Source organism: Helianthus annuus, chromosome 17 (assembly GCF_002127325.2).
Source record: "Helianthus annuus cultivar XRQ/B chromosome 17, HanXRQr2.0-SUNRISE, whole genome shotgun sequence".
NCBI classification, from domain to species: domain Eukaryota; kingdom Viridiplantae; phylum Streptophyta; class Magnoliopsida; order Asterales; family Asteraceae; genus Helianthus; species Helianthus annuus.
The window spans coordinates 26,856,358-26,869,765 of NC_035449.2; the positions used below are offsets into that span (position 1 = coordinate 26,856,358).

General features: G+C 40.4%; 1 protein-coding gene across 2 annotated transcripts; it reads left to right on the plus strand.

The window, feature by feature from the left end:
- Positions 1-6,871: 6,871 nt before the first annotated feature.
- On the plus strand, positions 6,872-13,184 carry LOC110868030 (zinc finger CCCH domain-containing protein 13). Of its 2 annotated transcripts, none has more exons than XM_022117111.2 (10): positions 6,872-7,190; positions 9,032-9,158; positions 9,965-10,106; positions 10,184-10,252; positions 10,333-10,430; positions 10,879-10,950; positions 11,059-11,330; positions 12,180-12,373; positions 12,438-12,626; positions 12,939-13,184. In XM_022117111.2, exons 1-10 carry the CDS (start codon positions 7,043-7,045, stop codon positions 13,014-13,016), a joined length of 1,389 nt encoding a protein of 462 aa, XP_021972803.1. In that variant the 5' UTR covers positions 6,872-7,042; the 3' UTR covers positions 13,017-13,184. The 2 variants fall into 2 exon arrangements, with proteins under 2 accessions (XP_021972803.1, XP_021972804.1); XM_022117112.2 differs by having other exon boundaries at positions 6,873-7,190; positions 10,196-10,252.
- The last annotated feature ends 224 nt before the right edge of the window (positions 13,185-13,408 follow it).

Genomic DNA, 13,408 nt, shown 5'->3' on the forward strand with positions numbered 1-13,408 from the left:
GTTCCGTACAGGTAATGCCGCCATAACTTGAGTGCGAAAACAACAGCTCCCAGCTCTAAATCATGCGTCGTGTAGTTCTTCTCGTGAACTTTAAGTTGTCGTGAGGCGTAGGCCATGACTTTATCTCGTTGCATCAATACACAACCAAGACCTTGAATTGATGCATCACAGTAAACCACAAAATCTTCTGTGCCCTCTGGCAATGAAAGGATAGGTGCACTGCAAAGTCTATCCTTTAGATGCTGAAAAGCTAACTCTTGTGCATTTCCCCAATGATAAACAACGCCTTTCTGCGTTAGTAGGGTGAGAGGCTGCGCGATCTTAGAAAAATCCTTAATGAATCTCCTGTAGTAACCTGCCAATCCCAAAAATTGGCGAATTTCCTTTGGTGTACGAGGCGCAGGCCAGTTCTTAATAGATTCCACTTTGGATGGATCAACGTGAATCCCATCCTTGTTCACCACATGCCCTAGGAAATGGACCTCTCGAAGCCAGAAGTCGCATTTCGAGAACTTTGCGTAAAGCTGTTCCTTTCGAAGGAGTTCCAGAATAAGTCGTAGATGTTGTTCGTGTTCCTCTTTGCTCTTAGAATAGATCAGGATGTCGTCGATAAAGACTATAACAAACTTGTCCAGATACGGTTTGCACACTCGATTCATCAAATCCATAAAAACTGCCGGTGCGTTCGTCAGCCCAAACGGCATGACCAGAAACTCATAGTGTCCATATCGAGTCCTAAAGGCCGTCTTAGAGACATCCTCTTCCCGAACTCTCAGCTGGTGATATCCCGATCTCAAATCGATCTTCGAATAGTAGCTCGACCCCTGCAACTGGTCGAACAAGTCGTCAATACGCGGTAGAGGATAACGATTCTTCACAGTCACCTTGTTGAGTTCGCGATAGTCGATACACATTCTGAAGGTACCATCCTTCTTCTTCACAAATAACACTGGAGCTCCCCAAGGCGATGAGCTAGGACGAATGAAACCCTTATCCAAGAGTTCTTGTAGTTGCGTGGAGAGTTCTTCCAACTCTGATGGCGCTAAACGATAAGGTGCACGGGCTACAGGCGCGGCTCCAGGAGCTAGATCAATCTGAAACTCGACTTGGCGATGGGGCGGAAGACCAGGTAATTCCTCAGGGAATACCTCAGGATAGTCGCGTACAACCGGAAAATCTTCTAGCTTCTTCTCTTTCTCTGTGGTGTCAGTAACTAGAGCCAAAATCGCAGTGTGGCCCTTTCGTAAGCATTTCTGGGCCTTAAGAAGAGAGATGATGTTCTCAACAGCACTTCTCTTGTCGCCACGTATCATGAGAGGTTCACCACCTAAACCAGGAATACGAACGATCTTCTCGTTGCAAAGAATCTCTGCTCGGTGTTGGGATAACCAATCCATTCCAATGACAACGTCGAAACTACCCAAGACAATAGGAATAAGATCGATAGAGAAGGTCTGGTTAGCGAGAATAAGCTGGCAACCCTTGACTACGTGTGAGGCTTCCAAACTCTTACCATTAGCTAGTTCTACAGTGTGCTTGTCGCTCAGGGGTGTAGGAATACGCTTAAGTATCTTACTAACTTCTAGTGACACATAGCTGGCATCGGCACCCGAATCAAATAAGACTGTAACAAAAAAGTCGTCGAGAAGGAACTTACCCGTCACCACGTTGGGATCATTCCTTGCTTCACCTTGACCAATCACGAATACTCGTCCCCTAGCACCATTGTTATTGTTTCCATTGTTACCATTCCCCTGATTGTTGTTGTTGTTCTGATTCAGTTGGGGACAGTCTTTCTTGAAGTGGCCTTCAGCTCCACACTGAAAGCACCCTTTGTTGTTACCCTGCTGCTGTCGCTGGTTCTGCTGAGGTTGCTGACGATTCTGATTGACGGGGTATGCACTTCTGCAATCCTTTGCAACATGACCAGGCTTGTTGCATCGATGACAGTTGCCCCTGGTGCATGGCCCACTGTGGTGTAGGCTGCAACGATTGCACTTGGGGTGATACCCTTTGTATCCACCATGACTTTGACCACTAGATGACTGCTGACCGGGGCTCTTGTGATCATCCGTCTTTCTCTGCTGAGACTGGGTTTGCACTGAAGTTGAACCCCTGCTTGAAGTTCCATCCCATTTCCGTTTATCCCCACTAGAAGCACCAGAAGTAGTTGCAGCACCTATACGCTTCGGTAACTTGTTCTGCTCCACCGCTTGATCAGTGAGACGGTGAGCCAATTGTACAACCTGTTGGATAGTAGTCAACCTCGCTGAAGTCACATGACTTTGGATCTCTGGCACCAAGCCCTTGAGATAGAGTTCAATTCGCTTGTAGGGAGGATCCACCATAGTAGGACACAACAAGGCTAGCTCATGCGATCTCTTAGTGTATGCCTCAATCTCTGACCCCGACATCTTGAGATTGTAGAACTCATCTTCCAGTTTGTGAATGTCGTCACGACTGCAGTATTCCTCCCTGATCATTTCCTTGAAGTTTTCCCATGGGGTGGCGTTGGCAGCAACCAACCCCAACATCTGCACTTGAGCATTCCACCACGTGAGAGCCAAACCCTCGAGAGTACCAGTAGCATACTTCACCCTGCGCGCTTCAGGGCATTCACACATTTCGAACACGGACTCCAGTTTCTCAAACCAGTGTAGGAGACCTACTGCTCCTTCAGTGCCGCTAAAAGTCGTGGGTCGACAGTCCATAAAGGTCTTAAAAGTGCACACCGGTGCCTGAGCATACTGACCTAAGGTAGGTGAAAGAAAGACAGAGTTTAACACACAAAGGTTGGTTCACGAGAGTAGGATCCAAATGATCCTAGAACAATTTCGGACTGCAGGATATACCTCCTGCGTGTGCAGCTGCGAGTGCTGCGGCAACTCGTTCGTTGATCAAAGCCGTTAACTGGGCTTGTGTCATGTTAACGCGTCCAGACATAGTTCTTCATAACAAGAGTAATACGTGTGAGAGAGGTTCGCGAAAGTACGATAGTAAGACAGGGTAAGCACGCACGTGTTCAAACAACAGTAGTTATACTAATCAAGCATACCATGAGCAATGTACTACGCAACTAACAAGTAGGCAATATACATACATCATATTACCTAGAACGTCGAGCCTTGCATGAGGAGCGAAGTGTCGTTGTGGACCGTTGAGCACTAAACCGGTTATAGTCTGGTTTTAACAAAAACGTTTCTCCTTTATTAAAACCAAGTTCACTATAACCAATGGCTCTGATACCAATCTGTCACACCCCCAAAATCCCACCTGCGGAGTACTACCGCTTGGAGGCGTGACTGACCAGGATCCAGCCACCAATCATACTGAACAAGCATATAAGTAGTTATAAAAGTTTAACCATCACGATTGGTGTTCCAAAACAAATAAGTTTAAGTTGCAAGCGGAAGCATAAGTTTAAAGTTATAACATAAGTTCCAAAAGTTTCAAGTTTAACATAGTCTTGTAGCAATCCCTGTCCCACAACGATCTTCCTCCATGCAAGCTCCCACTGAGTACCTATGGTCCTGCAAAGCATGTAGTAACGAGTCAACAACTAGTTGAGTGAGTTCACGGGTGGGCGTTAGTTTTAGTTGTTTCGAAAGCAGTTTACTTTATCTGGCATCCTGCCGTGGGGGTTACCCCATAGTTTTAAAAACGTGACCAGTTCGTTCCCAGTTACTCCGGCACTCCGGCCGTGGGGGCTACCCCATGTAGTTATCAGGCATTTCGGCCGTGGGGGCTACCCCATGTACATCATCTGGCTCTCCAGCCGTGGGGGCTACCCCATGTGTATACTAGACTCGTTACCGTATCGATTGCTGACTGTAGTCATGTTTATGTGCCCTGAAAACATCAATGTCTATCATCATTGACGTGCCCCAGATCCATTAGTTCACGCCCGTCCTCTGCGGCACGGTGTGAGGCTTGTCAGACCTAAATAGCGCTATCTAACTAATGACCCGCTCGCCATTGGCCCGGCGATTAGTCGATACAAAAAGGAGGGACTTCGTGATAGAGTTTTAGTCTAGTACGTTTATCCATCCATCCGGACGAGGAATTACATTCCTGAACCACTGACGTCCTACCCAAGGAGGACGAGGAATCCACGTTCCTTAACCCCGTTCCCAACCCAGGGAATCCCATGCTTTGTAGAGGGTGTGAACTCACCTTGGTTTGCTCGGCAGTTATTCACAGAAAGTCAATCAAGTCGCAAGTAGTCAATAACGTCCTAACACGGTTACCACGTATAATCAGATTCGAATCAAGTAGTGCACAATTGTTCAACACGTTTGGCAAGCACGTTTAATCAGTAACAGTTCATAGGTAACAGTTAATCACATGTTCAAAGTCCAAACAGTTGGGCTCGTGATAACAGGCCCAAATAACTCATCAACAGTAGCACAGAAGTTCATAAGTCCGGCCCACTAACTAAGGCCCAAAAGTGTGGTCTCGAGTCGCAACCGGACTCGTAATCATGGTCTCGAGTCATGCTGTGTGTTGATCATGGATGGTTGCGAGTCGCAACCGGTGTCGCAACCATGGTTTCGGTTCATCATGCTGAGGTCTCGAGTCGCAACGGGACTCGTAACCTGCGGTCTCGGCTTGTCCTGTTATGGTTGCGAGTCGCAACCGCGTGGTCTCGAGTCATCACGCTGTGGTTGCGAGTCGCAACGGGTGATTGCGAGTCGGTAAGCTGTCGTTTTCAAGTTCACGTGTTGATGCAGGTGTATCAGTCCCATTAGTACAATATAATCAGGCCCAAATCCGGAAACTACCAATAGCATTCCACTAACAGTTTTCCTAATCAGGTTACTAGTCAAAGATGGATCAAAATCACAAGGGTTTTCACATTCTTAACTATCATTCAAAGTGTTCTTCACATATTCAAACACATATTCAACCAGTTCATAACATATTAACCACTTATTCACCCAAAATCATGAACAACTATCAAGATACAATTTTACTAGCATGCATCCTACTTGACAAACATATTCATTAGCCGATTTTCATAGTATAAACACCCAAACTTTTCGGATCTAATCCAAGTGCAACCAATATCATCATTCACCCTTTTTAACATACAATGAACCCATTTTCATTATCAAATATTTATGTATAGTTCAACTCATAACAAGAAACATTCATGAACCGATTTCTTTTCAAAACATTATGTATAACTCATCTTAACATATTGTCACATAATCTCATCTTACAAACATAACATAAACACACTAACATTCAACAAAGCATTAAGAACACTAACCGGTTATGGATTTCGAGGGTGTGTGAAAAGCTTCCAACCGGGTGTGTGTGTGAGCCGATCCAAGTCCAAAGATCCAAGAATGATGGAGTGTGTTTGTGTTCTAGAGTTTAGGTGAGAGAGAGAAGTAGGAGAGTATGTGGGTGTAATGTTCAACAAAATGGTAACACTAACTAAGGTAGTGTATTTATAGTCAAAGTTCCAAGTGTGTGCACCCTATGGGTTTCGGCTAAGGGTTTTCGGCCCAATGGCCCAACCGGCCAAAGGCCCAAACCGGCCTAATGGTTACGGTTCACTCGAGACCACATGGTCTCGAGTCGGGTCCTTGTTGTTTCGTGTCGGGTTCTCGGTTCACATATAACACACATACATATATACATACAATGCACACAAAACAAAGCACATAAAAGTTCACATTATCATTAAGTTTAATCATTCAACTAATCACATAACGTACAAGCAAGTTACAACGAAAGGTTCTAAATTTCGAGTTGTCACATGAATTCTCCTCTTCCTCTTACGGCTATGGCATCACCGTTTGGTATGACAACCGGTGCTTCATAGTTTTTCTTTGTTTTATTCTCGAGCATAGAGTCGTTACAAGTAATGTTTTCGGTGGCACCCGAATCAACAACCCATTTACGTCTAACCCATTTACCTTCATGGTTGATGTTATCTGCCATGTTAATGATCGGCGTTTCTTCCTCTTTAGCGGTACTCATTTTGTCACTAAAGAGCTTCAAAATCTGTTGGTATTGTTCGTTGGTTAATCCTGGCATCTTGCTTGTTTCACCTTCGATACGAGCAGCCCTTGATTTCGTTTTTTTTTTGGGGTGGGGGGTTGTTTTATGTAGGATCGTGTGTTTGCTCTGATACCATAATAATTTTATTATGGTAAAAGATCTGTTGAAAAATGAATGATGAGAAAGCTACATACCACCTATCTATATAGGCATACATAAGAAAAGGAAATAAGACAAAATGGTTAAAACAAGCTAGGGAGAAGGCATGGGCAATGGACAAGGGAAAATGGGCCAAAGAGAGGATTTGTAGGGATTGGGACACAAGATGTAAATTAGCACATTTCCATCTATTAAAATATGCAAGGTTCTTTAGAAACAATGGTTAACCGGAAGGATAGTCCACGGGTCGAGTCTCGTCAAGTAGGGTTAATCCCTTTTTTTTCTCGATCGATGATTGGGTCGTATTCTAATCTGTCACCTGCATAGTGAAACACACCGTGACTCGCAACAAGGAGAATGAGGTGGGGGTTGCTCATTGTTACCACCTCCGGCGTAAGAATACGTATTTGCTTTGGAAGCAAGATAAGTGTTAAGTAGTAATTGTGAGGGAACAGATTACCATTACCTCAAACCTGGTTCGAAGTGAGTATTTATAGCCGAAAAGTGAAAGAGAAAGGCCAATGGGCCTAGAGACCGACTGTCAACTTACAGCTTTTCGTAGACTTGACAGAAGCGCAAGTCACAGACGTGCCACGTGTCCTAGACGTATTGTGCGTGCACGAAGATGTTACCACGTGTCCTGTTGTACCAATTGCACGAACGGGAAGCGTGCTCGTCCCTTTTACCTAATATATACCCGAGTTGAGATGACCAGGATACCTAATTACACTCCCTCTTCTCAACGGGCCATTCGCTGTCCGACCGATGATCAGAAATTCGACCTTTCATTCGCTGCAATTCATCTTATTTTCTTTTAACAACGGGCGTAAATTGATATCTGTATGAATCTATTCCTCAAATCGAATCGATAATGGTTGGACGAAAGGTATTCAAAACGAGGATATGCGTTCTATATACAAAAGGCCGTTGTCATCGCCAGTCCTGTTCTTTTGCACACGGTGACGCTGAGCTCCGTCGCTATAATAATAGTTCTTCATCATCCTCCTTTAATAATAATGGTATTCAACAATATACCAACCTCACTTTGTTATTATTTTGCTTTGTTTGCGCTTCAATTTATATTAATTAACTTGATTACCACCTAATTTTGTTTCAGTTAGGGTTTGCTGTTGTTAGCATATATGATCTTAGGGTTGCATCTGTAACTATAGGTTTCTAGCATCATTTACCCAATATTTAAAGATAAGTAAGCTTTATATATGTTTTACTATGGAAATTAAATACATGTACAACCTGAAAAGCATACCGTACAACAACCTGCTGCACAAAATATGGGAAGTACATGAGGCGCGCGCCTCAGGGTCAGTTTTTTTGCCACAAAGTCGGGCCTCAGGTGTGCGTTTTGAATAAGGCGCGTCTGATGCTACCAAAAGCGCAGGGGGTTGCGCCTTTCGCCCAGGCTCGCTGTTTTAAACCAAGAGTATGATAATGTTTATGAAAGATTACATGTGTTGACTGTAATTATAAGAGCACAAGGAGGTGGTTGTTATTATTTTGATTTATCGGTCGGTCATTGGTTTTGATATTTGAATTCTGGAATGGGGGAAATTGGGGAAGGTATGTTCGTGGAAGTATCGGTTACTTGTATGCTTTTCTAATTACTTTGTTTTGTTTGTGTACTCATAATGATATGAATGATTCGTTTCAGTAGACAGCATTTTTGTTCACAAGAAAATAGGATTAGCGGAGTATAATGTAACCTTTTGTTGCTCGTCCTTATTTCATGTAAAAAAGGGACAGGTCACTTATTTAAGTGCATATGATATCCAGTATAGTTTTCCTTTCCAGATTTATTATTACTCAGTTGTTAAAGTATGTTTGGTTGAAGTCAATACTTGGTAAGGATTGCTTAGGCCCAAGATTCACGGGTTCGTCAAGGATAACAACTATCACTGCAGTTAGATACAAGCATCTGGTTTTCTGAATAATTATTTTATCTAATCATCTAACTATTTGTATTTGAAAACGCGATTCAATAGTTGACCTAAGCAAGTATGCTCATATCTGCATTGTGGTTTTCTGAGTGGTTTTCGTATCCTCTTTACGCTCTAGGACTTCCACGGCACTTTTTCAGCTCTTTATGTTGCGGTTTGAACCCGTCTTAACTCTTAAGTATTACTTAAGTCAATCAGGTTACTGTACAGTGCTCATAATGCATTTATGGGTATATCTATGACTGCAAACTTCCTACGTATGTCATCAAGTTGTTGAGATACATAATCGTATCAGCAGTTGCGTATCTCTATCATCTATTATCAGAAGGAATTATACTGGTTGCTTTATTGCTGCTGGTGGTATTGTACTATTATTCTCGGGAATTTCATCTTCATTTGCTCTTAGACATCATCAGATGGTTATTTTCAAATGTTCACACTTTTCTGTTACGTATTCGCTTGTGTGCTGTTGGAGTCTGTGCGACTATGCTACTTTATCATTTTCACTCCTCTTTGAACATGATACGGCAACAGAATCAGTCGAACGGAATATTTATACGAAACAACCAATTATATAGCTATTAGCAAGAGCGACGGACTTATATATTCATTCTATGACTTCAAGAAGAATAAAGTTATAAAACACCATACCTTATTCATATTATTCAAGAAGAGAAATGTCTACAATCTTATACGTTCTTATTTATACGAGGGCTGTGGCTCTCTTTGGCACTTGAAAGAAGGCACCGTAACTTTTCGTCATTTTGTTAAGATGTGGTTACATCTAATGGTAAGGCGTATCTTTGTTATTGAATATTGACTATGGCACATATGGTTACTTTGAATTTAAAACAAGCGGATGCTGGTTTTCAATCTACTGAAAATCGTATTTTCACATTTTGCAGCGAGGCGGGACCACCGTGCTGGTGATTTAAGAGATAAGTTAGGAAGACAGTGGTCCCCACCTCGGAGAAACTCTCTTGAAAGAGACTCAAGAGATCCACTCCCGTCTCCAAGATATGGGAAAAGGAGGTGTGTTTCTGAAATCAGTTATTTTTTTTTTTCCTTTTTAATTTGCATATAGTTAGGCCTGTAAATGAACCGAACGAACACGAACAAAGGTATGTTCGTGTTCGTTCATGTAACTTTAACCGAACACGAACATACAATCAAACACATTTTTTTGTTCATGTTCGTTTATTAAGAAAATGGGCATGTTCGTGTTCGTTTAGGTTCATTCGTTTGAAACCTAAACGAACAGGTCACGAACGTAAACAGACATAAACAAACAAACAAACATAAAGCAACACAATTAAACAAACACAATTGAACATAACTGACTAAACATAAACGAACATAAAGTAATTTTCTATATAAATTAGTGATTAATTACGATAAATTACATTGGAAAACCCATTTTTATTACTAGAAAGCCAATTAACAATTAGCTCTATTTATATAACTAGTTAGAAAGTTCCTTTTATGTTTAATATTTATAAAAATATAACTACTTATGTATATAAACAAATGTAAATAAACGAACATAGACGGACGTTCATGATCATAAATGAACGAACAAAACGTGTGTTCATCTTCGTTTGTTCGTTTATTAAATAAACGAGCTTCCCGCCGAACAAGTTCATGAATGTCCGGCTTGTTTACAGGCCCACATATAGTCAATAGGTTAAGAACATTTAATTTGGTGGTGATCTTATTTTAAGATACTTAGTGGCCTTGCTGTGTGATTTATTGTTTTAAATGGATTTTCATTAGAGATCCGTTTGAGATTTCAGCAATCTCTTTTTTACTTATCTATCTATTTTGTACTTGTCTTATAGTGATTGGGGTCATAGAAAAAGACAGCACTTTGATGGCGAAAATGATTATTCCGGAAGCTTGAGATTAGCCGATGGAGTTGAACGGCATGCCCGAGATAGAAAACCTTTATCTCCAGAATTTGACGATATTCATGATGAGCAGGTTTTTTTATTACTTGTAAGTCATTATTTGCTAATTACCATGTTCTTGCTGCTTACCTATTTGTATTTTCTTTTAAATCCATGGTGCAGTTGAAGCAATTGCAATCTGAAATTGACATGCTAGAAGATCACAAGCAGCAACTACAGGTGCGTGTGACCAACTACAGGTGCATGTAAAAACTTTTTACATTTGTAAGCATTATTGTAATCAATGCAATGGTACATAGATCTATTTGGAAGAAAGTACTCAAGAAGCAGAAAGTCTAAATTCCAAAATTGAAGAGCTTGAGATGCAATTATCCACCGAGAAAGATGAATGCAAGAGGTATTTAATGGGCCACATCAAATATATAATCTTCTTTAAGTAAAGTACATGGATAGTGCCTGTGGTTTTTCAAAATTTTGGATTTCGTCTCTAGCTTTCCAAAAGTACACGGATGGTCCTGGTAATTTGCATTTTGTAACGCATTTAGTCCCCAACTATTGACAAAAGTACACGCATGGTCCCTGTGGTTTGCGCTTTGTAACATATTTAGTCCCTAACTTGGACCTCCTAAAACCTTCAGTTGTTAGCTGAGGACTAATGCGTTACAAAGTGCAAACCACAGGGATCATCCGTGTACTTTTGGAAAGCTAGGGACCAAATCCAAAATTTTGAAAAATCACAGGGACTATCCGTGTACTTTACTCATCTTCATTTTTACTTTTAAGTTTTATGTTTACACCCTCTTTCTGAACTTTTAATCTCTTATAATTTTTCTTGTTTATGCCAGAATTTCTTCCAAAATTAGGAAGTTTGTCAAGGCTAATAACCGCCATACAAGGCTGCAAGAGGAACTAAAGAGGCAAACATCTGTTGCTTTATCGTCAACTTGCACATTCGTTGGGGCTATTATATTTTCTTCCGTTTGATTTCCCTCTTTGACTCTTCAGACAAATTTTACATTATGTAGGTCGCAATCTCGTCTTCAAAGGCTTGGGGATCAACTTGGTTCAGATGCTAGAGTTGCTGCTAATGAAGATGATACCAACATTAGTATATTAAGTGATGAAGAAACTATGGGCAATCTCTTAATGAGCCCCAAAATTCACAAGGCTTCACCAACGAAGAATGAGACGTTTGGTAATCGTTTAGTGGTCCCACGGAAGGATGAATATAATGCTTCTCCAAGCAAGAAAAGGATGAGGGCTCACATCGTAGAAGCTGACGAAAGATCAAAACAAGGTATCTTTTTATATTGTTTGCTGAAGCTCAAGCTACCATGATTTATTGCTCTATTGTTTTTAATAATTCTATATGATGGTTGGGATTAAGGACTAAGGGCATTAGTTGTTATAACATAGAAGTAGGGGTGTGCAAAAACCGAATTAACTGACAAAACCGAACCAAATAAAAAACTGGTGGGTCGGTAAATTGTTTTTCAGAAAACCGAAAGTAGTGGGCCAGTTATGGTTATCAATGTTTCCATACCTGCCATAACCGATAAAATCTGTCACGTTTTAGATTTTTCACCATTTTTTCAATATTCGATGTTTTTAGTTAAATGTTTGTTAGAATTTATGGGTTATATATCATATCGTTTTGGTTGAATGTTTGTTTGAATTTATGGATTATAGCATATCGTTTTGTTTGAATATTCGGTAATTAAATGGATTTATGTTATAGATTTTGTATATCTTAATCCTATGTTATATATTATTATATAAAAATGTGTAATAACAATTTATTATATGGTTTAGAAAAATGAGCTATTTTTAGCTAGACCCAAATTCAAGGTTAATCGACTCATAACCGACCCTCCATAATCTTCAAAACCGATTAACCAAAACCGCCATAACCGATTGGTTATGGTTATGGTTGTGGTTATCCATTAACCGACGTCGCGGTTATGATTATAGTTTTTGGCGAAAACAGACCCATGCACACTCCTACATAGAAGTATGTAAGCACTTTTTTTTTAGAATTGCCGTATGCTGCTATTATTATTATTATCATTATTATTGTTATCATTATTATTATAATATTATTGTATTCATCAAAATTTTTATTGATATCTTTTTGGTGCACCATCAGGTTCTGCTACAGGAGAACGGGCAAGTTTTGGAAATATGAGATCTGAAAGGCATTCTAGATGGGTCCCACACCTTGCTGAAACAAAAAATACGGAGAATAACGGAACAAGCAGCACTAAGCCTTTGGGCAGCGATGGCAAGCGCAAGCCGATAAGAAGAAATAGCAATTTCAGCACCTCTCCTTCCGGAAACAGGGTACCTTCTTGTATTCGTACTTTCTTATTATGTAGCATTTGTTTACGGTTACTTTGATGAGCAGTATAAGGATCTGAAGGCAACTAGAATGGCTGCAAATGCGCTGGATGAAGTTGTTGAAGTGGATGAATTGAATGAAAAACTTGAAGCACAAGATACCTCTACTAGAGTTGAGGGTGGCTCTACTACACGCGAAATTACAGCTTTGCCACCTCCACCGCCTCCTCCGATTGCCTCCAATGCTTACTTACAGGTTAGCTTATATTTATCTATCAATTTGGTATAAATTATATTTTTTATACTGTTACTATTTCTCAACTGAAGTGTTCTACTATAAAGTAATATTGTCTCTATATGACAGCAATATCATATTTTAGTGTTCCTTGAAAATTAAACTACTTTCTTATATTTAAGTGTGACGGTTAAACCCTCAATTTGAACAATTATGTCATGAGACATAACTTGAACAATTCTTACTTTGTAAGATGCTCCAAGTGAAATTCTCAAATTTCATCAAGCCTTTCGGCACGTGAGATATGATTTTGTTTTTTAATTTTGCTTGTAGTACAAGGGGGAAAATGAGACTCTGGATGCGGTTAACGATATTGACGAGGACGAGATGCTGGATGTTGACATAGATTGACTCTTATTAGCTCAGAAATACAGAATGCATAGTCGCCCTAGTTTTTTGCAGTATGTGTAACAGTATTTTGATATGCTTTCGTGTTTCTAATACCCGGTAACAAGTAAGGGTTATGCACTTTTAGGCTTTGGCAGGGACTTCTGTAGCAATAGAGTATGCGTGTGATTATATTTGCTAGAGTTAAATGCCATTTTAGTTCCTTGTGGTTTGGATCATTTTGCGAGTTTAGTCCGAAGGTTTCATTTTTCGCCTGTGGGTCCAAAATGTTTCACTGTTGCCATTTTAGTTCACTGGGTTAACTTCATCAATTATTTTTGTTACGAGAAGGGAAATTCGGTCATTTTATATGGCCGAATTGTCATTCTAGTTAACAGAATTATACATATAAAATA

Coding starts and splice junctions, on each gene's coding strand:
- LOC110868030 (XM_022117111.2), top strand. CDS start 7,043: ATGGTTGGACGAAAGGTATTCAAAACGAGGATATGCGTTCTATATACA. Junction 7,191..9,031: donor ATCCTCCTTTAATAATAATG/GTATTCAACAAT, acceptor CACATTTTGCAG/CGAGGCGGGACCACCGTGCT. Junction 9,159..9,964: donor CCAAGATATGGGAAAAGGAG/GTGTGTTTCTGA, acceptor CTTGTCTTATAG/TGATTGGGGTCATAGAAAAA.